Source organism: Cydia fagiglandana, chromosome 18 (genome assembly GCF_963556715.1).
Source record: "Cydia fagiglandana chromosome 18, ilCydFagi1.1, whole genome shotgun sequence".
Taxonomy (NCBI): Eukaryota; Metazoa; Arthropoda; class Insecta; order Lepidoptera; family Tortricidae; genus Cydia; species Cydia fagiglandana.
In genome coordinates this window covers 6,275,761-6,302,444 of record NC_085949.1, presented here as the reverse complement: position 1 = coordinate 6,302,444, position 26,684 = coordinate 6,275,761, and the positions used below count along the sequence as shown (strand labels likewise).

General features: G+C 35.8%; 3 protein-coding genes across 4 annotated transcripts in view; 2 read left to right on the top strand and 1 right to left on the bottom strand.

The window, feature by feature from the left end:
- Positions 1–1,280: 1,280 nt before the first annotated feature.
- On the top strand, positions 1,281–17,031 carry LOC134673308 (b(0,+)-type amino acid transporter 1-like). 2 transcript variants are annotated; one of them, XM_063531272.1, is made up of 9 exons: positions 1,281–1,429; positions 8,337–8,581; positions 8,737–9,006; positions 13,687–13,812; positions 14,383–14,527; positions 14,852–15,079; positions 15,606–15,702; positions 16,106–16,427; positions 16,813–17,031. In XM_063531272.1, the coding sequence occupies exons 2-9, from the start codon at positions 8,350–8,352 to the stop codon at positions 16,875–16,877; spliced, it is 1,485 nt and encodes a 494-aa protein (XP_063387342.1). In that variant the 5' UTR covers positions 1,281–1,429; positions 8,337–8,349; the 3' UTR covers positions 16,878–17,031. The 2 variants fall into 2 exon arrangements, with proteins under 2 accessions (XP_063387342.1, XP_063387343.1); XM_063531273.1 differs by lacking the exon at positions 1,281–1,429 and adding an exon at positions 7,388–7,410.
- Positions 9,435–11,859, top strand: LOC134673044 (uncharacterized). Its single transcript, XM_063530983.1, has 4 exons — positions 9,435–9,599; positions 9,698–10,030; positions 10,766–10,949; positions 11,446–11,859. The coding sequence occupies exons 2-4, from the start codon at positions 9,699–9,701 to the stop codon at positions 11,590–11,592; spliced, it is 663 nt and encodes a 220-aa protein (XP_063387053.1). The 5' UTR covers positions 9,435–9,599; position 9,698; the 3' UTR covers positions 11,593–11,859.
- Positions 17,032–18,040: 1,009 nt separating the features above from the next.
- The window catches only part of LOC134673323 (DNA damage-binding protein 1), a 30,930-nt gene continuing 22,286 nt past the window's right edge, over positions 18,041–26,684 (bottom strand). The window contains exons 17-23 of the mRNA XM_063531294.1: positions 24,921–25,054; positions 23,638–23,763; positions 20,725–20,874; positions 20,282–20,412; positions 19,783–19,947; positions 18,862–19,090; positions 18,041–18,198 (exon numbers count right to left, since the gene is read on the bottom strand). Coding sequence (XP_063387364.1) covers positions 18,115–18,198; positions 18,862–19,090; positions 19,783–19,947; positions 20,282–20,412; positions 20,725–20,874; positions 23,638–23,763; positions 24,921–25,054 — 1,019 coding nt within the window. The 3' untranslated portion in view covers positions 18,041–18,114. The remainder of the gene's footprint in view (positions 18,199–18,861; positions 19,091–19,782; positions 19,948–20,281; positions 20,413–20,724; positions 20,875–23,637; positions 23,764–24,920; positions 25,055–26,684) is intronic.

The window sequence follows — 26,684 nt, the reverse complement described above, 5'->3', positions numbered from 1 at the left end:
TTTTTTACATTGGCAACATGTGCGAGTGAGACACGGGGCTCTGGTTTTCTATCTCATGTGGACCGTTTTCTCTAGTCTGGTACGAACAACTTTCTGGCTCGGTGATAAGGTTCAATTTAGTATGACAAAAAAAGTGACAGTTCGCTCCCGATTAAAGTAGCTAACACACTATCGCACCGCACCAAGGTCATTGTGGGACGCACCCATAAGTAAGAGGGAGAAAGAGATATCGCTTTCTCCCTTTTACTTATGGGTGCGTCCCACAATGACCTTGGTGCGGTGCGATAGTGTGTTAGCTACTTAATATATAACTTCCTGATTAACGTAGCTTGTAGAAAAAAAATACCTGAAATTTTGTATTTAGTAAAAATAAATGTGATTAATGATTCAGCCTATATATTTATAGTCCCACTGCTGGGCACAGGCCTCCGCTCATGCACAAATCTACATCTTGTGACTTTGCAGATGTATGCATATTTATTTATTTTTTTGTATGAAAATGTTTTATTTATTAAAACATAAGTCTAAGTAAACTTGTCCGTCACTTATTAAAAAACTAACTTCATGGGATCTGTAAGTCTAATTTTAATTTACTTTAGAACTTTAGTATTCTTATTATGTTATAGAACCATATTTGAAAAACAAGCCCTTCTAAAAATATAATAATTATGTATGATACGTATCATAATTATATGATAATTTTAAAATAAATCTAGAACTACAGATACAAGAAATTAAAGTCAAATTCGAAGTTAAAAGAGCCTTTCATTCACAAGAGATTGGAGTAGTCCTGCAGGTGCAGGTGTGTACGGTTTTATTTCTATGCAGAATTAAGCTGAGTAAGCTGCACCTGAACATTTCTACGTAGAAATGCATGCCTATATTTTACTGCCAGGATCGCTTTTGTAAAAGGCCTGTACACTGCTTGAAATTATTTTTTTATCATTTAGTGATAAGATAAGATACTTTGATGAAATATTTTCTGTCAAGTTAGCAACCAAATGTAACAAATGCCATGAATTTTATTAATATATGTACCTACACATAGAAATACATACAATCTTATCTCCACTTTTTCTCCGCCGTTGAAAACGTATGTAATACTAAAACTTATTCAATTATATACCTTATTCTCAAATAATAAAGTTTAGTGCTAGTTTCAATGAATATTGAACGTAACATAATTATTATGGTGTGGTAGAGCACATGTTCTTTCACGTTCAAATAGTGTGTTGTATTTGTATATTTGTACGACAAGCATGTTATTTGACAGTACCGGAGCTTAAGTGACCAGTGGTGCACGCGTTTACGTGAATCCGTTATCAAGAAATACAATAAATGAAATACAGTTAAATAAAAAGTTCATAAAATATTATTGGTGATGTGGTGAAGTTTATTTTTAAATTTCAGTACCTATATAGAGCATCAGGTAAGATTTAAAAAAAGTTTATATTTTGTGACACAAAACCAGCATAAAAAATATCCAGCAATGCGATTCTGATAGAAGGAAAATAAGTAAAGAGAAAGAAATTAATAATTTTATTATGTCATATCGTATGGCTTTATTCCTATTATTATTAATACATATTTCTTTTATTTACACAAAAAAGTACAATAAATACTATGAATATTATGTTATGGACTACTAAACTTATAATACACTAAGCTAAGCTATACGTAACATACGTATATAATTATATAGATTATAAGTAATATATGTATAACACTAAAAAGCGATCTATTCTTTATTATTATTCGTATTTATATTTATTATCCAATGCTCGGTTCGGCGGATACCAAAATTTAATGCATTCAAAGTATGTAAGTAGCTTGTATTTACATTTATCTTGTAATGATAATTTAATATGAACTACTTTACTTTTGTTAAAAGTGTAAATATATGTACCTATTGCTATTATAGCAAAAAAGTAAGTAGTTCTCGTCAGCTTAAATGTCCATAAGTCTATTTGTTTATTTTTAGAAACTGTGTTTGTTCCTGGACAAATAAAAAGTAAGAATAAAACAGGATCTCTAAAATGCAGTAGAAAAAAGGTTCAATGGATTCTTTGTCTGAAATTACGATAATTTAAAACAATTAACCCCTGAGGATTCAAACCTGTCCAATGTTACACTTCTCTTTTTGTATCTTACGAGTACTGAGAAATATAAACTGGAATTTAAACAGCTTTAATAATGAAAACTTTTTATCGATACATTGCATACGAACGATAGGTAACAAATTGTGGACTTTTTTTTACAAAGAAATACCTTTTTATCTTCAGATTGCAAATTTGATATAATTATTTTAAATTCCTGTATGTATAATAAATAATAAATCTTCATCAGTGAAGTCCATTTCGAAGAAGCATTTCAATCAGATATTGTGTTCCATCGGTTTTCCGCGTAATGCAATATGCATGCTGTGCCTAAATCAAGATTATTAATATTATTATATACGAGTATTATAGCATTATAATTTATAACTTATGCTTTTCATACTTAGCGTATTAATTTTTTTTTAAAGTTTGATTGGTTTATTTTGATTAAGGCGTCCAACCACCTGTGAATAAACACAAAGGACTGAGCGTGTATGATAAAAATAAAATCAAAACAAACATGACGCATTCCGTTGCATTCGTGCATTTAGCTGGACACCGGAAAGGGTTCCACTGAATGGACGTCAGTGTCTACTTTGTTATGTCTAGCATAAAATAATAGTGCATGAAGCTCATGTAATAGATAATTGTGTCATATCATTTATATCATCGCAACAAAGCAACTGTGTAATCACAAACGTTCGATACCTACACTAAAAAGCACTTATAAACACGTATCGCTGTCAATCTTACGCAAATATTTATATGAATTCCAATTATCCTTAAAATAAGCAAAAAACATTCTAAACATAAAACGTGTCATGGGTTTGAATTATGTAGTAAGCGATCGTAGTGGCAGGATTACTGGCGCCGGCTAAGTGGATTTGCTGACATCTCTAACTGCATAGTGCAAATTTAACTGAGTGGGTGGAAAAACCTGAAACCAACGTATCAATATAGAAATGAATGTCTACCTGCCGCAACTGCAGCGTCTTTTAAAACTGACAAAAATAAATTTGTTGCTTACTAGCAAGGGCAGGTAGATAGAGTACTTTTACTAGGTAACCCACCACATTTAGCAATTTAGCGTTCGAGGACATCTAGGCCCAACCTACCTATACCTATAGTACCTTATAGTATTTAGGCTTGCTATTTATTAATATTCTATTGCTTCACACCGTCTAATACCTTAAGTGATAAAATGCACAATGACAGCAATGTAACCGCTCATTATGTAAACGACCGCGGCAGGCTACATTCTTAAACGAACCACATTTTGGTCGTTTTCCGTCTATCTTAATTCTCTTTTTGTAGCTCTTTTTTTTTGTACTTTAAACTATAAAGGTACGAGTAATCGAAACACCATGCAAGACTGGATTTAAAATAAAAGGAGTAAAGAAATCGAGCCTTACATCACTTAAAGAGCTTTGTTAACACGTTTCTCGAATAATACTACGTCGGACGTATAATCTTAAATGTCTAATACAATGATGCTATTCATTATATTTTAACAGCGTGTTGGAAATTGTTCGCTTATTCTATTCTTAACACACAGACGTATTAGATTAAAACACAGGTGAGACATGTTAGGTAAAAAAGGATAGTATTATTACAACACATCTTTTATGTATGTACTATGTACCTAGTACATCCATTATTTTATTCACGCAAACGGAGTCGCGGGGACTTCTAGTCATAGCTATAATTACATAGTCTAATACCGAAATATAATATCGTATTAGACTCGTACAGTCAAGGTATTAAATATGAACACGGGCAAATAACCAAAAATATGTACACACAACCTTAACGTATGGGAATAAGGTCGTGAATACATAATTTTTGAACTTTGTCCGTGTCTATATTTAATACTTTGACTGTAGATATCTAAGTACCTAAACTAATTGATGCTATCATGTGAGTTTGAGTAACGCTATACTTATTCACTCGTTACTAAGTCGACAAAATGTATCGTTTGCTTCTTATCTGTTTAATGAACTTTATAATTGCTAGATTAGTGACTTTGTAATCATTTCCTTATCGTTTAAGTGGGAACATCGACTTTATGTAAATTAAGAAGAGTTCAAAGCTAATCAAAAAATATATGTAGGTATTTGCAAAAGGATTAAATACTTTTTTATCCAAAAAACAACTGTTTGCGTTTACTTAAATGAAAGTCTTTAAAATTTTATATTCGAATAAGGAAAAATTATTTTGCAAACGAACGTACTATACATACGAAATAAAATAATTATTCTTAGCAATTAACCGTTTCGTGCACCACGCTACGACTACTTCTTGAATCAGAAATAACATTTATACTCTAAGTAAAACATGCAAAACATCAAAGAATGAATAGTCGTGATATGCCTTTTAGCTCTTGACTGCTAATGTGATTTCATAGCCGCCACAGGAATTTCAAGGAAGGAAACATAAATGAAACATTACTACCGACTTTTGGCAAAAGTCGCAATATTGAGTGTCATTATGTGCCTTAGTGTTGACAAAAAATATTCGTCGTTTGTTATAAATGTTTTTTTACGTTTCACTTTAGTTCAGTAAAAGTGAGGCTCAATATTTTTTGTTGATGAATGAAAGATAATAACGAATAATATTTTTTTTAATTCAGTAACATAGATTAGGTTTACAATTAGCTGTGCTTGTGCCTTTTTAAATTATTTATGTATGATACTTGTGTTAAGAGAACACCGCTCTTCCACAGGTTGTTTTGCTTACAGTCTAATATAATATGTTAATGTAGGTAAGTGCATAGTTTTATCTACTGTTGACAAAGCTTTTTACTTTAGAAAGACAAAAACCTTGACAAAACCTATAGATGAGAAGATAATTAATTAGTTGGAGTTGGAACACTTTAAACTATTAAAGTGACATTTTATACTTCATGAAAATACTTAATTGTTTACTGAGAAAATCGTCGTGTGCACTACAAAATTAGAGCGCAGGTGGAGAATAATTGGCGGGTAATATCACGGGACATACGATTTACTCGTCACCTACTTCTACTTACACCTTGAAACTTCGTAATTTATAGTCATCGCATTTATTTATACCTACAACAGGTTTGTAAGTTATAAACTTTTAAGCTTGTCAGCGTATTATGAATACCTAGCTTTATCCATCTTTATCCACATGATAAAATAACTGTCACTTTTTTACACCGTGGTATAGGAAGTGACGGACACCGTTTTATCACGCTGTCACGTAGACAAGAACGACCATCATATCCGCACTGTTGTAGGTATAAACTTATAAAACTTTAAAACCTGTTATATTATAAGTATGTATAAATAAATGCGATAACTTGCCATCTATCATTGTAAATTCCAAACCCAAACTGACACAAACTTCAATACATCGTAATCATATATATACCTATGTAATAGCCACGAATCTACCTAAATACTTTCCAATCGATATCGGGTAAAGTGTTTATACAAGTGCCCGATAAATGACATACGTACGAACCTAAATTGTCTGGCCCGCTCTAATAAAGAGATAAGGATTGATAATATTGTATTGTTTTAATTATATTTGAACAATGCTGTTGTTTATTTATAGCTATATTGGAATAACTACATATTGTTTGAACATCATACTAATCTTTGATTATCTGTATATCGACTATTCACAAACAGATGCAATACTTACATAAAAAGTTGCAATGGTAGATAAACATTCGATACACGATACGATAAACATTAATTATATTACAATTAAAATGAGCAAGCCGAGTTATATTTTCGGTCTTAGAAAAGCGTTAAAATCAAATACTATGTATAATGTCTAATTTCACCTCTATCAGTACAATTCAGTCATATTAGTGGCTTTATAATATAGAACATAACTGATGACTAATTCGACATTACGAAGTATAACTTAGTATCAAAACAGAATATAAATATACAGTCACTGGCATATGCCCTGTCCCACTTGTTAATTCGTACGTATGTGTGACAGGGAGGTAACACGTCGAACGTGGTTCACGGTAGACCCTCAGATTTTTGTTTACAACATTGAAATAAGTATCATATCGTTAGTGTCAAAAGAACCAGTAGGACATGCATGTCATTGGAAACAATGTACTTACATGTTGTTTGTGCCGTTTGTGACGTATGTCGGTAAATAAATAGATTATGAGAATGTATTTACTTGAAATCGCACCCAGCATTGTCCTTATGATATGAAAATATTGAGAAAATGTAAGTTACCTAGTGTGTATAATACCTAACTTTGAAGTCACAATTCGAGGTATATAGTCGTTAAGTGATAGTAGATATTTGTGACGTTCCACGGCAAAAGGTACCTTATGGCGGCTGGCGCGGGCGCTTACGTTGCATAGCGTCGCAATAATATTGGAGCGATATTAATAATAGCGTATGCGCCAACCGCCATAAGGTACCTTTACCCGTGGGACGTCACATTTATATTTTTAAATGATTTCAAAGTACCTACGATGTACTTGCAAATTTCATAGACCCCGTGGAATTGGAGTAATTTTAATGAAATTGAAAAATTGTAATACATTGTAGAAATAATGATCTAGTTAGTACGGTGGGAGAAAATTGCAGCAAACAAATTAAATGTGCATATAAATTTGGCAGTTTATCGCTATGTACCCTATACTTAGATTGCAGACTAACAAAGTCTCGGGCAACAGTTCTCTGATCCAAATCTGTAAATAGCTCAGGGTAAAGGACATTCCAGGGAGACTGTGTAGGTAAACTTCATACAATTTACGGAGCGGAAACAATTACACCAATGAACGTTTGAGAATTGTGACTTGAAAGGAACTGTGAGATATCAATTCATTGCTGTAAGTGGCTGATTGAAAGAATTTATTTCGGGAGTTCCCGTATAAGATGTAGACTTACATGTTCATTTACATAAGTAGAGTTAATTACAGGATATCCTTAATGCAAATGTACTTGCAGTTAGACCAAGAAAAGTCTGCAGAGATTTTGATAGCCCAAACAGTGCAAGTGTTATTTTAAACATCAACTTCTATGAATTATGACGTGTAAATAACACTTGCACCGTGTGAGTTATCAAAATAGCTGCTGACTTTTTCTTGGTCGAACTCTACATCAGTTAATTTTCCTTGATTAATTGTTATTATAAATTGGGATCATTGCTTACATAAAAATTAACACAACTATCAATAATATTTGTTATTTGCCTCGTGTGACTATTCTAGTACTTTTACTTATTATGTGGTGTCACTCATGCAGGTCCTGTGTCGAGTCATTTTACAGATAAGCTTTAAATGGATGCTGTTGTATTATCGCTAATATCCGTAAGTAAAACCCATTGTTTCTGAACTAGTGAACTAATGTATCAATTCGTTCAAAATCTACAACTATTGCCGTGTGCCATCAGTTTAACAAAAAGACAGTTGGCCTTCTGGCCTGTAGCTGATTGCTAGAAAATGCAATTTGCCGATCTTGTATTAAAGCAGGTAATTTAAAATAAATTAGATATTAATATATTTGTGTAAAGTACACCCTATTTGTACGCTTATATTGTATATGTATATGCAAAAGACGTCTCTAGGTATAAATAAACGGTTGTTAAATCTGAATTACTTCAAGTGGCTTCAGTCCAAATGCGTTAGTTCTTCTTACATCAATTTAAATTTACCTGAAAAGTTTACTTATTACCAAAAGCAAATTGGCAGATTAAAATTGTAGTCATCTGGTATTTTACGAGTTGACCTGACTCTCTTTTAACAAAAACTGGATAATATATATTTTGAAAAACCTCGCCCCCTTCACTAAACATAGGAAACAATAATCACACAAACAAGGTAGGCTCCTAAAATCGCGCTTAAATTTGTCTGAGTAATCGAACGAGTAACGATTGTTACTTAATTAAGTAATTACACTAATTACTGATATATAACTCCCTTGACACTCTTACTTGCTTGTAAACACGCACTTACTAACATAAGTACATAAAATAAAACTATGATGGCAACTAGGTTTAAAGACGTTAAAGTAATAAAACACAAACATAAATCTACGCGTTAATGTGCACGTGGTACATTTTCCGGGTATCAACAAATCAAAACAGTGTTAATGATAAGTAAACGCTAACGTTTTTGCCCTATATATAAACCACAATAAATAAAGTCGAATCATTTCAGGACACAATTTCCATTGTTGTATAGACATACATATACTTTATTATTGACATGTGTAAATAGTAACTTTTTTGTTTCAGTATAAAATACGAAATGGCAGAAAAAGAATCTTTAAAACTTGAGAATGGAAATGGAAATGCAAGTGTTGCAGGCAGTACGGTGAAATTAAAACGAGAATTGGGTCTATTTTCTGCAGTTAATTTAATATTAGGGGTCATGATTGGTTCAGGAATCTTTGTGTCTCCAGCATCAGCATTGAAAGAGTCAGGCTCAGTTGCTTTGTGCCTTATCATCTGGACGGTGTCTGGAATTATATCCTTATTAGGTAGGTTGTCCGGAGGAAATATGTCGTCAAATCGTTTCACCAAAAAAGACGGCAAATTAAGTAGTTGTGCACCTGGCATGAAAGTTTTTAGTGATTTGGTGAAATGACATTCGTAAAACTTGCTAATTATATTTTTTATCTCTTTTTGTTTTCAGGAGCATTATCATTCGCAGAATTAGGAACGGTAGTTAACAAATCCGGTGCAGAGTATGCATATTTTCAAGAAGCATTTAGCAAATGTCATAAGTTTTGGGGACCTCTTCCAGCTTTTATTTGTGCTTGGATTTATGTTATGATTTTAAGACCTGCAGAAGTTGCAATTATTGTTATGACATTTGCTGCGTACGCCATTCAACCATTTTCAATTGATATACCAGCTGAGAGTCGAGCTCAAGCTATTAAACTGGCATCCTTGTCAGCTTTATGTAAGTATTTCTATTTAATTTATATGCTAAGTAGTTTATTAAATAATAACAACCTGTTTATTTTTACTAAATATTTGTTGATTTACTTACAATCGTTTTTAAACATTTTCGTTATTATTTGTATTAAAAAATATTATATGTACTTCGTTTTTTAAAACGAATTATATCAATAGGTCAGCTATCACATCACATCACACACATATTCTATATATAATAGCTTACTAAGGAAATTAGTGAATAAATACAAACTGGTAAAATGATATACAAAACAAAACATAGAAATACTATTTTTATACATACGAGTATACGACATTTTGAGTAAAAGTCGCAATATACCATTTACATAAATCGATTCCTAAAACTTATCGATCATATCAGTTTCCACGATCACCTCGCATCACTAGTACTGTCAGTGTCAACTGTCAATATTCAAACGCGAACCGACGCTACGCTACGCTCCTTCGCTACAAGCTCCGCTACCGATTTCTCGTCGCAATTCAACGTATTTTCGGTATTTTAACTATTTTATATACGTGTTTCATGTGGATTACAAGGAGCCTGTATTATTAATAATAATAGATTTCATTCGCAAAGTAAGTTACGTTTTATTTTTAAATCAAATTATTATTTTCTGAACAACTTTCTGTTATTAAAATGTTATTGTTACTTACATATCTATTATATCTTACAGAATGTCTAACGAAAGCAACGCACAGACGTGCGAACTACTAGGCAATGAAATAAAAGCGATACAATCACAATGCAAGGAGTTATGTTACATTATCGACAACAACGAACCTATGGACATAAGGACAATTAATTCCCATAATGTCAACGAAAAGAAGTTGTGTAGCATTGAAAGTCTGGCCAAGCACATCCAGAACGAAGAAACACCAATTATTACTGATAGTAATGTGAACACCAGTACATTTTTGAGTGAAATAAAAGATAAAATAATACAAGTAGAAGAGCTTACAGCCTTTACAGCGGGTACAGTACAAGACGTGTGCAATGAAAATAAGAGGTGAGTTTCTGGATATTAAACTTGACCAGGGGTTTCCAATCTGTTTTAGGGCCCCCCCACATCTGGCGTCTTTCGAGCGTCGGCGTCTACAATTCTATGGCCGACGTCGACGCAACGTCGACGCAGCGTCGACGCAACTGCGCAGCGACGTCATTTTCCATAGCGCTGGACCGACGCCGACAGACGCCACCGCTCGAAAGACGCCAGATGTGGGGGGGCCCTTAGTCCGTGGCGCACTATTATATTTCAATACACTACAGAAATAGGTAACATGGTGAGGAGATTTGCCTCACGGCGCCCCTCTCTACTGGCTACAGTACAGGTTGGGAACCCCTGAACTATACTATAATGACAAGTCAGTATGTGCAGGGTTCCAAAAGATTACTTATGTATGTCACTTTGATTCATTTTCACTATACAAATGTTAGATCCTTTAAGAGCATTGACTAGTGGCAATATGTGTGCAGTTAATTTAGTTATTATAAAATGACTATTAGTTAGTAAGTAACAGTTACTTTTTAACTACTACTTTCAACATAATTTTCACTCGCTTTGGGTTAAATTTCAAGACTTGCACCATCACACTAACCCGGGGTTATAACTGGAGTTACCATTGTTACCAGTACAATTTGTAAATTTATGGTCTTAGCTTCAATGTATTAGGCTGTTTTAGGTTGTCTTTCAGTACCTACATAATCCAAGTATAATGATGAAAATTTTTGTATTTATTTTTAGGTTGAAAGAGTGCATCAAGTTAGTCCAGGAGGCCAAGTCACGGCCATGGGCAGGCCGGCGCCAAGTACAGCCGGAGCATCTGCAGCGTGCCAAGGATCGCTTCCGTACCATGAAGACGGAGCTGCATGGTCTCATACATTCACTCTTCCCTGGTGATTCTGATGCCATTACAGGAGTTTTAGCAGTAAGTTCAACATTATATTAGCCTATTTGAATGAAGAAATGGGTGCCTACAAATTTGGTTTTAGACATTCACTCTTCCTAAAGGCGTGTCTCCATATTGCGCGGCAAACTGGCTCGCGAGCCAACCCGGTATCCATTGCGCGCGGCTGCCTCGCGAGCCAATGTTCGATAGTTTGCCGCGCAATATGGAGACACGCCTTTAGAGCTTTTAATGCAATTACAGGAGTTCAGCTCTACGTTTTATGTTACATTGGCATAATTCCGTACACGGCGAGAAGAAGTTGATAAATGGCGAGAAAAAATTGAAGAAATTTGAACTTTATGTAATTTAATTTTAAGTTCAAATTTCTTCAATAAAATATCTTGGAGTAGTATCGATATGGATGGGTTTTCTCCTCTTAGCACTTTTTCATTTGAATAATTAGTTTATCAACTTTGAAATAGGGGGTTATATTAAAAAATAAACATGGGTTTATCAAATGTTTTCTTTGTTTCAGGAGCTGATGAAAGAAAGAATGGATGAGACTTCCAGTGGCTATATCCGAGTGACCCCTGAGAACTTTCACCTGATTGAACTACTTAAAGATAAGAACATAACTTCTGCCAACCCTTACAACAAGATGGAAGTCAAATTAGCTTTTTAGACTTACAAGTTTGAGTATAGATTATTATACTTCATTTACTATGTGTTGCGTTAATAGAATAGCATTTAAGAAACATATGACTGCAAAAAGCTATATAGCTATCTAGCCTTAAGCATTGAAGGCTAGTGATTTAAGACATTTACGTTCTATACCATGAGAGTGCTTGCCTATGTGTAGGAATATAACTTCCAAAAATTTATTGACATTAATTTAAATTAATCGTGTTACTTATTTAGGTATTAAATAAACTACAATCATGTCACTATAGTTACTAAGTACTCTAATGAATGAATAATGTTTTAATAACAGTAATTAAAGATTTAAGAAGCAGTTTTTTGTTTTATTTGATGTTTTTTCCAAAGTTGTAGGTATAAAGATACTGCAATAATATGTATATTACATAACGAAGGCCGCAAAAATATCTGACACGATCTTATTTGTAGAGCCACAAGAGTGGTCACATATTTTTGCGGCTTTTGAAGAGTAACATATTGTTAAGCCCCGTCTCCATATCGCGCGGCAAACCATCGAGTTGGCTCGCGAGCAAGGCCTGTTCACTTCCTAAGAAAGTTATGTCCCCAAATAATTGCGCATGTGTGCGCCTTAAGCTTCTATGTGTGCGTTGGCCTCCGGGAAAAAGTTGCGAGTAATAAAAATAAAAACATTTTTCTACAGCAACATTGCTCCCAACTCTGATTTAAATTATCACGAATTTTATACAATATTAATCATAAAACGAAACTTAAAACGCTTAAAACTTAATTACATGCGATTAAGTTTTATAATGAATATTTGCTTCCAACTGTCTTTATCAATGTTCATAAAATATATGGAGGGTAGGTACGTCTACCCACCATAATAAAAAATATATTTGTCAATGACTCTGTCCAACTGCTGTGGTTAAAGTTCATAACGAAAATTTTATTTATTAACTCTTTAAATAATACATACAACGTGTACCGCTACGTACCACTTAAGACTGTAAGTCTGTACCTACATAGATTACAGCAATGCACATAGAAAATGTGCTAAATGCGGAGCAACGGCTGTTGAAGCAGCCAGAGTGAAATTTACAACTTTAGTGGGTTCAGAAGGAACCGAGTCATAACGCATCTGGAAAGCGTATTAATTAACCGTGAAGAAATGTATGAATACAAGTTGGAAATCTGTGTAAAATGCCGTGTGTAAAGTGTAGTGTATCTGTGTGTAAAGTGTAATAGGTAGGCATGCCTAATGTTATTTGTATAAAAGGTACTGAAAACTTTGTGAATGCGCTTTATTAATGTCTATTTTTTTATTAAGTTGCCAGTTGCCAGTTTTCAGTGTATATTTTTATATGTAAAACATTTTTTAATAAATAATATATATAATGTTATAAACATAAACATGCCTTTTATTTAAATCAATTGATAATACCACAAACAAGGGGTAATATTTGCATCTTGCATATATTTCGTGATATGAAGATAACAAATATGTTTATCAACAGAATTACTACCTACCAATACCCGCCAGGCTAAACCGGTTGTCAACTTTAGTTCCATTGGTACACAAAGACGGCGCCACTAGTATAAACGTATAAACGGTTGGGGACATTTTTTTGTATGGAGTTACCGTTCTTCTCCTAGTGAGTATTATATTCTTTGCTCGCGAGCTCCATTGCGCGCGGCTGCCGCGCGAGCCAATGTTTGATGGTTTGCCGCGCGATATGGAGACGAGGCTTTACAGGTGACTGTATCTACTATATTTTGACCTTTTTGTTTTTTTTGTGTAACAAGAATTGGTTTTTAACACATTCACTGCCAAGAACACACTATAATAGGTCTAAGAAGAATGGCTTTTGGCACCTATAGTGTTAATTGACAGTTATGAGTTATGAATGAATTGACCCTTATATAATACGAATCTCAGGCGAGCTAAGGCTATCAGTTTAATGGTAGGGTAGGTCTTAGCTTCATTTATATAAGGGTCAATCCATACCTATCAAGAATAGTATTTCATACGTACTCGGACTATACTTGTGACCTCTACAGTCGTTATAAAACGTGTTACTGCCACATAACAGCGTGATAATGATAACGTAACGTGTTTCAGTTATAATGACGTACATCAACATAACGAGTGTGAAGCTGTTCGTGAAGGTGCAGAATGTGTTTGGAGTGTGTAAGGTGTTCGCATGCCTTGTTGTCATTGGAGGCGGGATCTATGAGATAGCTAGAGGTGAGACACACTTTTTTTCTAATACAGGAAACAAATTGGTACCTACATACACGATACACGTTTCGCAAATCCGAACTCGTGGCTCTGCCAACCGCTCCAACTGAGCTACCGAGGCTTAACCTGCCCGAACGATGAACCATTATTGGTTGGTATATACAGACCTCTAATGATGCAGATGCTGAGACCTTTGCTTAAAGATGACATTTGCAGCGCATTCGTTGGATTTAGTTATTAAAAAAACATTTATTCATTTATGTATAAAGTGGTATCCAGACGGGACTGATCAAATCGGTTGATTTGATCAGATATGAAATTAGCGTCAATCTCCAATTTTAGATTTATGGTGATATTAAAGCCCTCTAAATTAATAAAATGTCCCAGAACGAAAATACTGGCCTCACAAATTGGTATTCTTGCGTCCGCACCTCATTTTATCGGTAATATCGGTCATTATCGGCGGTTCAATTCGGCGAATCAAATTGGTATTTGCATCCGTGCCTCCTGATTCGATCGGGCAATTGAATCAGATTAGCGAAAAATGGACTAGTTTTGTTTTTTTTTATTTCACAGGCAACACTGCGAACTTGGGTAAAGGTTTCGAAGGCAGCACGACCAACCCGGGCGGGATAGCGCTCGCGCTTTACTCCGGTTTGTGGGCCTATGATGGCTGGAACAGCGTAACGGTCGTCACGGAGGAAATCATCAACCCAGCTGTGTAAGTTTACCTACTACATTGTATTTATAATCTCATATTCCCAAATTATAAAATGTCAATTCGACCAAAGACTACGGTAAAGGCGAATCCCAGACATGCTGAAATTATCAGAAATTAAGTACCGGATTTCTATGGTTACGGATTTTTTAAATACTTATTCTGATGTTTATCCAGGATCAGCTATGTAACTATGTATTTCGTTGTTTAGTTTCAAACACATATGTGTTCTGGACAGCGCAGCGTTGCAAAAGGGAAGCTTCGTCCCAAAGTCTATTAGCATATCTTAAAAATATTACCCAAAATACATCATGTTTTTTTTTTCAGAAACGTCCCCCTCAGTATTTCCATAGCCGTTCCTCTAATCACAGGCCTTTACGTGTTCATGAATGTAGCCTACATGACGGTTTTAAACTTTGAAGACATGACCAGTGTGCCGGCCGTGGCTGTGGAATTCGGCAATCGCGTGTTGGGTCCTGCCAGCTTTTTAATACCGCTTGGAGTTGCCATCGCGACGTTCGGTTGTGCTATGAGCGTACAGTTCGGTGTTACCAGGTATGAAAAATTTCTACAAACTTGGTAGATTTATTGGTTGCGAGTTAACGTTCGGGAAAATCGGCTGCTTTTCTGTGGACATTATAAAAATTAACCACTTGGATACATTTTTCTAAGTCAAAAATGTCATAAAAATTTTGAGAAATCTAAGGTTTTAACATATCTATAAGGATTTTTTTAGCTTTAGTTGTAGTTAATTTTAGTTTTGTATTCATTTTATAACACTTATTACACAATAAATGAGTTTTCCCTCTATAAGGATAAAGTACGAATACGAGGCTAGTCTGTGATGTCTACAGGAAAGACGCATAACCTGAACTCGAGCTATGAAAGACTCTTATTGAGTTAGACCAAGAAAAGTCTGCGTCTGCAATGATTTTGATAGCATACGCAGTGCAAGTGTTATTTATACGTCACAATTTCATAGAAGTATGACGTTTAAAATAACCATTGTACTGCGTGTGATATCAGAATCGTTGCAGACTTATCTAGGTCTAACTCTTACGATTTTTGCTTTTGTTTACAGAGTCTGCTATACAGCAGCTAAGGGTGGACATATGTTAGAAGTATTTTCGTATGTAAATATGAAAAGGCTGACACCGGCTCCCGCGGTAGCCTTTCAGGTTAGTTTGCTTGTTGCAAAGTCAAGCTTCAGTAAACATTAGATGGGATCTGTCAGCAGTGGCGGATTTGCAATCTTTGCCGCCCTAGGCCCCAGGCCTTGTAGCCGCCCTTTTCTCAGCACCCATGATATTGACTACATTTTGAGTTATTTCTTGTTATCATCATTACATTTTTTGTCACAATTTGCCGCCCCTAATATCTACTTACGCCCGGGCCTACTTGGCCTTAGGGCAAATCCGCCACTGTCTGTCAGTCGCATCAAAATTCACACATGAATGTCTATTATGGTTCAGTGGTTGTTTGTCCGAATATTGGTTTTCAAAGCCGCTAATTCTATCCAAGAGATTTCCGTTATCAAAAACTTTTCTTTTTTATTCATAAAACTTTATATTTTTGTTACAGGCATTGCTGACAGCAATATTTATTAGCATTGGCAACATTCAAACACTTATAGAGTTCGCCAGTTGGTTCCTTTGGTTTTTCTACGGACTCGGAATGGTGGCATTGCTGGTTTTAAGAAAAACCCAGCCGGACAAGGAAAGGCCGTACAGAGTACCAACCATAGTGCCCTGTTTCGTGTTGCTAGTGGCAATATTCTTGTCAGTGTTGCCAATAGTTCACGACCCGTCTGTTAAATATTTAATGGCCATAGGCTTTATAGTTGTTGGAATTATTGTTTACACAGTTTTTGTGTATTATAAGAAAACACCTAAAGCTATTTTAGGTAAGCATTTACAATATTTATCTGCATCAGACTTGTCGCGCCATAATCCTTTTTCAGGCATAGTACGAATTGTCGACCACATACCTACGCGCCAATAGAAATTCAACTTTAGCATTCCGATTTAAGGTTCAGGTTTGATTAATGATTGTACTTTCGGGAAATGTGGCTCTGATTCAAACAAATCATCAAAGTTGGGTTAATTGGAATATATTTGTTTTCACCACACACAATTTGCACTTCAAAAACTGATAGCTAAGTTGAATTTTATTCACATGTGAGGCAAAGTAGGCAAATTTTGAGTTGTTTTCTTACGTTTGTTGGTAGAATTGACTTTTAAATGATGACTTTGGATGATAAATATTTAATTATTCTTTTTTTTTTTCAGATAAATTGACATTCCTGACTCAAGTGATGTTTGAGAGCGTTCCGCCGAACAGCCGCCAAGACTGATATTATATACATTTATTTACACTAAGTATATACCTTTTGAGATCGTTTTGTAAATATTTTATGCAAGGAATATTATACAAAATAAATTAGGGTTGGTAAGATATAGATTTTACTGCATCTGTAATGATGAATACATATTTTACAAATTATATAACACGTAATTTTATTTTCTTAAGCTTTAAACAGCACATAATAGTCTTTCTCAATGTCGTGTTATCGTGTTCATCTATAGTTCGTTTATTTTAGCATTAGAAATAAGGTTAACAATCTTGATGTGTCTTTTAATTGAAAAACACATTTTAAAAATAAGTTACGGCAAATATGTAACAATTATGAATCTAATACGATCTTTTATATTCTTCTGCTTTCATAAGTAATAGTTATTGATTTTTAAAAAGCGTTTTTCAATTAAAAGACATGTCAAGATCGCTTACCTTCTTGCAAGTTCTTTCTAATGCTAAAAAAACGAACTTTAAATCTAGAAAAGATTACCATTACCAATTCTAGATTAAAATACCTTCCACATAAAACGAAATATAGATTGTCAAAGCACTGTCTCATTTCAATCATAGACAGAGAATCATACTATCTTTATCTTACACTAGTACTAGCATCCAAAAGAAAAGGAAGAGTATAGTTTTCCTGGTCCTTACTGACTGACAAATTAGTTTGACCAACTATAAATATCCAAGGGGGCATCCACAAATTAAGTTACACGAATTTCATGATTGACCGAGCGAGCGCGAAGCATCTCCGTGTCAGCTTGGGCAAAAATGTTTCAGTATATGTCCGACTGTTCTTTACGGATCGCATTTCTCTACCGATTCTCTTGACATTTTGTTAGCCGGTTCGATAATTATGTTCTTATTGGGTCCACAGCTCACAAAGCAAGTAGTTTTAACGGGTTTTACTACATATTAAAACATACAGTAGGACAGATGGCCGATAAGGCAGAAAGGTTCTTGACTTCTTGAGTGGCGACCGCGAACCGGAAAAGACCCAAAATAAGATGGTCTGACGATCTGAATAAGGTCGCAGGGAGCCGATGGATGAGAGCGGCGCATGACTGGTCGTTGTGGAGATCCCTGAGGGGAAGCCTATGTCCAGCAGTGGGCGTCTTTCGGCTGATATGATGATGGTGATGACATATTAAAAGTCCACAGTAGGGTTGTGAAACATTTTATGTTGGTAGGCAAATTTTTCATATAATGTTTAATCTTAGTTATATCCTAATGGCCTAGTGTATCCTCGTGAGGTCTTCCACGATCTTCACCAGGTCGTCCACCGTCGCGTCGCGCATCATGCCGCCGCCATCGTCGATCTGAACAAAAAAACATTATCACTTCCTATGCTGTTAAAGTATATCCTGCTGAGTCCCTGAGGCTTTATATAAAGGATTAAATCCAAATGGAATATTGAATTAAAATGGAATATAACAAGGTTCTAAATTCAAAACTACAATAATGACAAGGGGGACACAGGAAGAAACCTTTATGGATGAGGGTAAGTACACTACATATATATTTTTTTGTATAAAAATAAAATCTTGTTTAGGAACTCTTTTGCTTTAGGAATAGGACCCACAGCCACAACCCATGCAAGGGCTACACCGTTCGCACCCTAGCCCGTTTGGCTGTCGTGTAAATATTTCTATCGTCTTAAGCCCCAGCCTTGCTGTATATATGGCCTAGTGTAGTGTTCCTACCTGCAGCCCCTTGACGGTCTCCTTCTGCTTGTCGCGGCTGAGGTCGAGGAAGCTCTCGATGAGGTCGCCGTCTATGAAGCCCTCCGCGGGCTCGGTCTTGATGTCCGTGTTGAACGAGCGCCAGAACGAGTGGGGCACCTTGCCCACCGACTTGATCGTGTGCGTGAGCAACCCATGCAAGGGCTACACCGCACCCTAGCCCGTTTGGCTGTCGTGTAAATATTTATATCGTCTTAAGCCCAGCCTTGCTGTATATTTGGCCTAGTGTAGTGTTCCTACCTGCAGCCCCTTGACGGTCTCCTTCTGCTTGTCCCGGCTGAGGTCGAGGAAGCTCTCGATGAGGTCGCCGTCTATGAAGCCCTCCGCGGGCTCGGTCTTGATGTCCGTGTTGAACGAGCGCCAGAACGAGTGCGGCACCTTGCCCACCGACTTGATCGTGTGCGTGAGCCGTTCCTGCAGCTGCTGCAGGAACTCGTACAGCTCTTGCGTCAGTTGGACTACTAGGCCTGTGCGCAAAAACATAATAGGATGAATAGGGTATACAGTATGTATTGTAGGGCAGAGTAGAAGGTACCCGAGCGCGAGGAAGGTCGCCCATGAGGTGGACGGACCAAATAAAGGCAGCAACGGACGGCCCTAAACGCGCAGCCGTCAGGGAGGAGTGGAGGCGAGCCGTCAAACGTGTCACAAAGGGAGACTTCCAATGATGACCACGACCGCTCTGTCAAGAGTGACCCGATCAAGAAGAAGATAGTGTATTTAAAATAAATTATTTTACACCATGCATGAAACAAAGCACCAGATTATTATTAGAAAAACACAGATCGGTGTTATTTTTAAACGTAAGTTCTATTGAATAAATCGGATAGAAATATAAAAAGAAGGTGAGTTGACCGTGACGTCACGATGTAATGTTTTATATAAATTCCATATTAGCAAATCGTTTTGACAGCTCCAAAAAAGTAACTGATTTTGACTAGTAGGAAAATACCCTATTACTAGTACCGTAAAACCTCCCAACTATAGTCCAATACTGCAATTATGGTCCACAAGTTCAAAAGGAAATTAAGTATCAATACCAATGTTCCTTTTGGTTTACTACGGGTTTTTTCTTCCATTCATAAACATACCTTGTCTTAGAACGCTGGGTTATAGACTCTACCCCGTCGGTATAAGGTCGACGGTCCCGTGTACTCACAGATGGCGCCGGTGACGGTGGCGAGCAGCACGGGCGAGGTGACGGGCGCCGCGGTGTCGGCGTGCGTGGCGACGAGCGAGCCGCAGCGCATCACGTTCACCATGTCGCCCACGTGGAACTGGCCCGTGTAGCCCATGTGTTGACGCTCCTCGTCTGTTGTGGCCGCACTGGAATGTTGTCATCAATAAATAATATGCCTCTAAAGAACTTGTATAGCAAAAGAGCAATATTTCTATCTATAAACTTTACACGCAGCATTTGGGGTCAATCAATGACCGGAGCCTAAGTGTAAGGCCTGAGTGGACGCTCGGAGCGGAGCGTTCGGCGGGGCGTGCAGCGTGGCGTCGGGCTCACAAGTGTTTTGAGCGTGAGAGCGTGACGAAGTCGTCAACCTAATTGACGAACGCTAAAGGGACACGAAATGCTAAATTTAGCACAAAACGCTATCAATTGATAATCAAACGTTAACTGTAGAAAACTCAGTCAATCTTCGATACCGACCTGTCTTTTTGGCAAACGAATAGATTGAAGCTGTTCTCGGCGCCGAGGAACGTGTCGTCGTCTAATATTTCCACGGCCGTCATCCAGTTGGGACTGTAGTCGCGCGCTATCTCCTCGAAACTACCCTCCATCTGGAAATACCGAATACATTATACATTTCATATCAGGACTTCAAAGTGTTTGGCCCCAGGGCAGGGGTGCGAAACTTCTGACTTCGGCCAAACTCGGCCCCGCTCGGCTCAGCATTGCTCCGAGCAAGAGCGGGTTGACGCGACTTGACGTCCCTTTGCGTGCACGACCACAGATAATGGCTTGAATTTTGACAACCCTAAATAGCCGAAAGGGATAGTGCCATATATTAGAAAGGGACAGCATGATTCGACCCTGAACCACTGTCAAACTTCGGTTTGGTAGGAAGTTTCCTTTCTGTACGGTAGTCTCACCTGTTTATACTGAAGTAGCGTCATGGACCGCATGAGATCGCCGACGAGTATAAAATCACCTTTTACTTTGAGATATAACGCTACTATGTTGTTAAAGTGACTGCATTCCAATCTTAATTCTTTGTCTGAAGTCCATTCGAATAGACGAACCTGTAATAAAAACATATTTTGTCATATTTCTGATATTTTAACATAGTAATTTACTAACTATATTGAAACAACAATAGGATGAGGCCTTATCTAGTATTGAAGGCATGTCTATTTTTCTATAAGATGTTCATCTTGCTTTGGTTATTGAATGAATGAATGAAAACATTTATTTTCAGGTACTATGGAATCATAAAACGTGTACAACTTGTTATTGGTTACGAAGGTTACGCTAGTTACAAAACTTGGTAACATATGAAAGGGTCATTCCAGGTGATTTCAACAAATCGAGTGTGCCGTATGATTTTTGATTTGAATAAAAAAAATTGAGGATATACTTCATGGTGGCAGAAGTGCTGAACCACCACCAGTTTTTTTTTATCTTTTAATTTCCAGATTTTGCCCATTCGAAGTTAACAGTGGGGTTAAATTCCTGCTTGTACAAAATCAGACATAACTTTTTTTCTATACAAGGTAACGAAATAATTATTACTTTTTTTGATTAGGTAAGAAATGTGGATATTATACTGTATGACAAAATTTATCTGAATTAACTACAAAAAAAATGGTCACCACCCGAAGTGTATACCTAATTGGTCAATTATTGCAATTTTAAATTGGTTCTTGTGCCAACCCTGGTGCATATCAAATATTACTTTTTTCTGAAATATAAAGTACTTGCCGTGTTCATCTTGTAAAATTAATATAATTGTGTTAGAGCATTTACTTCTAATAGAAAAATATAAGTGAAAATTGAGAAATTCGAAAAATGCTCGTGTTTGACTCTAAAAAAATCCATGTGGAAGATAAAATAAAATTTTTATTTTAGTCAGCAAATATAGCTGATATCTTCGTTAATTAGATTTAGAAAAAAAAGTTTTGTTATTTTGCCTATTTTTTGAAATATGATTTTTTAAACTGCTCGTCTCATACATTTTCGCTCTTGTTGTATTTATGCAGATTAAAATACATATGACCTTAAACTTATAAATATGAATTAATTCGATGGAAAAATATAAATAAAATCCAGACGATTGAAATTTACTTTATATATTTATACAAAAAAAAATCATTTGCAAACCTTTGCTACTTCAAAATTTTCTGAAGTTGAATAAAGTCGCACTTTTATGTCATTTTGAGAAATGGGAACGAAGCTATGATAAGAACGTGTATTTTTTATGGTCCTTATATTTTTAAATCGCTCTGATAGATATACCTCAGCTTCTTCGACATCTGATTTTGAGACGAAAAAGAACTTGATCCCATGAATTTGAACAGTCAACTATTAATAACACAAGCACTTACTACAAAAAGTTTGCACCACTTCATTATCTCCTAGATCAATTTATATATTTCCTATAGAACTTCGATAAGGATTATTGGGCCGTTTACTTATGTTCGTAATTTAGCCATGTAACATGCAAATAAAGCTTGTTAACAAGTCAGGAGGCGTCGGTTATTCACTACACGGCTAAATTAAGAAACATTCGCAAGTGATTCACAATCCTTGTCAGGTAACAGTGCATTGTCGAATTTCTACCCTCATTAAATTTACAAATGAAATTATTGCCATGTCAAAAAAAATATTTGAACATAAAAAACGTAAATAATATCCGTATGACCAATTACCGTCCCATTTTTATTAATTTATAACATAAAACATTTTGTATCGATAGTTGTAAAAAGTAGCATGTTAAAAAAATCATATTTCAAAAAATAGGCAAAATAACAAAACTTTTTTTTTAAATCTAATTAATGAAATTATCAGCTATATTTTCTGACTACAATCAAATTTTTATTTTCTCTTCCACATGGATTTTTTTAGAGTCAAACACGAGCATTTTTCGAATTTCTCAATTTTCACTTACATTTTTCTATTAGAAGTAATTGATCTAACACAATTATATTAATTTTACAAGATGAACACGGCAAGTACATTATATTTCAGAAAAAAGTAATATTTGATATGCACCAGGGTTGGCACAAGAACCATTTTAAAATTGCAATAATTGACCAATTAGGTGTTACACTTCGGGTGGTGACCATTTTTTTTGTAGTTAATTCAGATAAATTTTGTCATACAGTATAATATCCACATTTCTTACCTAATCAAAAAAAGTAATAATTTTTTCGTTACCTTTTATAGAAAAAAAGTTAGGTCTGATTTTGTACAAGCAAGAATTTGACCCCACTGCTGCTGCTAACTTCGAATGGGCAAAACTTGGAAATTAAAAGATAAAAAAAAACTGGTGGTGGTTCAGCACTTCTGCCACCATGAAATATATCCTCAATTTTTTTTATGCAAATCAAAAATCATGCGGCACACTTTTTAATTCAAATTTGTTGAAATCACATGGAATGACCCGAAAACTAAAGCTTATGCTTTTACCAAAATTAAAATAAATTAACAGCCTATACAGGGTGCTTCCTGTAACAGGAGCAATAAATTAAACATAAGGCTGTACTCCTCAAACTCAGCAACTTTTAAAAATTATAATTCTAACTTGAAACTTGTCACGCTTTTAACATAACAAAATCTGCAATACATTGCGTCTTAGAATAAACTTTAAAGTGTAATAAAAACCAAATCATGAGTTATTTTCAAAAGTTGCTGAACAAATGTTGGTCAGTTTGAGGAGTACAGCCTACAGTTTAATTTATTGCTCCTGTTCCAGAAAACACACTGTAGAAGAACGATAACATTTTTAATAAAAATAACTTTGGGTCCGCTCCCAAATCAATAAATATAAAATATCATCTACTCACCGTACTGTTTATTGAAGCTAGCAATTTCCCATTAAATTCAACAAGAGAATAACATCCGCCTTTAATGTCTTTCTCAGCGACTTGAACTAGTTTACCTTCCAACCAGTGGAATAGCAATATTCTTCCCTGCAATAAAAAAACTCATTTAGATAGAAAAATAAAGTCAACTATCAAATATTGTTTTTTTTTTGTCCCGTAATCGCAATTACGCGTTGGTTACTAATTTAATCTTATCCATACTCCAACCAGGGCTATAACCGCAAAAATCGAAGTTCGCAAATTGCGGGCATTTTTCTTTGTTACTCTAATTACGCCTTCATTGGAGTAAAAGAGAAAGATCTCCGCAATTTGCGAATTTCTGTTTTGGCGGTAGCCCCTCAGAAACTGTAGAAAATTATTGAGGACGCCACTTCCTACGTAACTGTCACATTTTTTAATATGGCAACAATTTAGTATGGAAAATTTTTGTTCCATTTTATTTAATTTCTACTATTTTATGTCGCGCTATAAGTCTCACGTTTGTGATATCGCACACAGAATTTCATATAAAATGTATCAAAAACTTTTCATCACTCTTCACCCAAGAGAATGTCGGCGGAGGGGTTTAAACCCCTGGAACTTACGAGGTTTTTGACATTGTCGCTGGCCGGCGCTCTAGGGGTTAATAACCTTTTCGACGCCGTGTCAAACACAAAAGCTGTCACTCGGACGCCACGTCACCGAAGTAGTAAAACTGAAATTGAACTTTATGCATATGCACATAGGTCTATGTTGCTCTGTGGTCTATGACCGAATAATCAGTCTTTGGCGTTGAGCCTGCGGTGCGGATATATCGGTCATTGGCGTCCAAAAGGAAGAGCCAAAAGTGTCCCACTGCTGGGCAAAGGATCTTACCTAACTACTGAGACTATACCGGGTGTGGCCTGTAACACAAGCAAATAATTAAAACATAGATTGTACTCCTCAAACGGTGACACTTTTGTTCAACAACTTTTAAAAATTATTAAGTATTTAGACTCCCTATTTTTCATACAAAATAAATATTATCTTCAATGGACGCCATCGCCACGCCATATCATTGTGATTGACGTTGCTTGTCAAGCCTTAAACATAACAAAATTCTTCTTTGAATAACCTTTAATTTAAAGTGTATTAAAAATCAAACTACAAGTTATTTTTAAAAGTCGCTGAACAAATGTTGATCAGTATGAGGAATACAGCCTACAGTTAAATTTTTTGCTCATATTACAGGCCACACCTGGTATGAGAGCAATATTAAGTACCTGTTTCGGTTCCGACTCTTCGGGATTTAAAGTGGCCGTCCCGACGGCGTAATAGTGGTTGTTGTCCTCACCAAGCTTGCACGACACTAGAGACATTGCGTATTCGTTCGACATCAGTTGGTGCGCGTGTAATACTGCAAATATACAAATCATGTAGACCAGCGGTCGGCAACCTGCGGCCCGCGGCCCGCATGCGGCTCGTGAACCTGTCACTTGCGGCCCGAGAGCCGCCTTGGCTATTTTGTATGTAATAGTGACAAACGACTCATAAAGTCATAAATATTAACAAAGTACGGCCCGCGTTACCTCCGTTAACTACTATTTGGCCCTTGGCTGCTAAAAGGTTGCCGACCGCTGATGTAGACAATTGAATATCAAATCGTCGGGTGACAAGCAAAAGTCACTAAGTACCACCACAAGTTCATAGCCATAGTGAACCATATTAGTACTAAGAAAAGGTCGATTTTTGTTTAATTTTTTTTTAGTATTTAGTGACGTTTGCTTGTTACCTGACGAAATGTTACTGTGTGTAGAGTTGGACGAAGGTAACTCTGCACTGACAGGGTGTAAGAGTTCCACCATTTAATGGAAAATTTCTATGAAAATATGACATTTTTGGGACACCGTCACTTCAAAGTGCAGAGTTAGCTTAGACGGGCTCTGTAAAGAGGAGGTATTACAGTAAGCGGTCTGGTAAGCCCTGCTTCCAGGAAAAATGTGACGTTTTAACCAAAAGGTACCATATTGTCGGTTGTCGATAAGGTTGATATTAAATTTAAGCTATATGGAAATAGCGCCTTATTGACAATTGACAATAAGTACATACCATGTTGGTTGAAAATGGCAAAAATGTAGTTTAAAGAAACAGGGAAAGGGTAATTATCGAGATGTTAAGGTTTTCCTGTCTCGAACAAATATAGATTTATAGTTCGTTTTTTTTAGCATTAGAAAGAACTCCACAGAAGCAAGCGTGCAGTTTTTATCAGGCTCTTTAATTGTTAATAATTATTGAATTATCTAATGTAGCATGGTCAATACATATAATTTACTTCAAATTATTACCGCTAAAAGTGCCGGATTTGGAACCACAAGCTTACTTCTGCGAAGTTCTTTCTAATGCTAAAAAAAACGAACTAGTTCATATCAATGTTCTTTAATGCGGACGCCGAACTTTAAGTGATTACCTGCAGTTTTCATCGATTTTTGACAAGTTTTGAATCGTATCTCTAACTTTTGCACTACAGATAGATTTATAAGACAAACGGCTATCGGTTCTTCAATTTTTTATCTTCATTCTTGTCTACCGAATTTTGAAAGAAACGAATATTTATTCTTTTATGATTTTTTTAAACATTGTCTAAAAATACACCTTTTCGTATCTTGATATTGTTCATTTTTGATGCCAAATATCTCGAAGACAATACTATATTAAACCGTTTAGACGACAACGGCTTCACTCACTTGAATTGTTAGTCGCTATTATTATTTAGTATTATGGGATATTATATCGCTCAAAGCCGTCGCCGTTAATGTGATAAGCTACAAAAACCATTAGAAAACTAAGGGATTCAGATCGAAGGTCATCGACGTGGGGGAGCCCCTTAAGAGCCAACAGGAGTAGTCATTCCTCCATACAAACGTACTCCTCGTTTTCCTCCGTGGTTTTTGAAGCTAGAGCAATGATTTTTTCAACACAGATTAATATTGTCAGTATCTGTGTCGGACCGTTTAGCTTTTTGTGATATTTTTGTATTTTAAGGCTCT

Excerpts from the sequence above, each read along its gene's own strand:
- LOC134673308 (XM_063531272.1), top strand. The coding sequence starts at position 8,350 with ATGGCAGAAAAAGAATCTTTAAAACTTGAGAATGGAAATGGAAATGCA. Across the intron at positions 13,813-14,382 it reads GATCTATGAGATAGCTAGAG|GCAACACTGCGAACTTGGGT; the intron begins GTGAGACACACT and ends TTTATTTCACAG. Across the intron at positions 16,428-16,812 it reads AACACCTAAAGCTATTTTAG|ATAAATTGACATTCCTGACT; the intron begins GTAAGCATTTAC and ends TTTTTTTTTCAG.
- LOC134673044 (XM_063530983.1), top strand. The coding sequence starts at position 9,699 with ATGTCTAACGAAAGCAACGCACAGACGTGCGAACTACTAGGCAATGAA. Across the intron at positions 10,031-10,765 it reads GTGTGCAATGAAAATAAGAG|GTTGAAAGAGTGCATCAAGT; the intron begins GTGAGTTTCTGG and ends ATTTATTTTTAG. Across the intron at positions 10,950-11,445 it reads CCATTACAGGAGTTTTAGCA|GAGCTGATGAAAGAAAGAAT; the intron begins GTAAGTTCAACA and ends TCTTTGTTTCAG.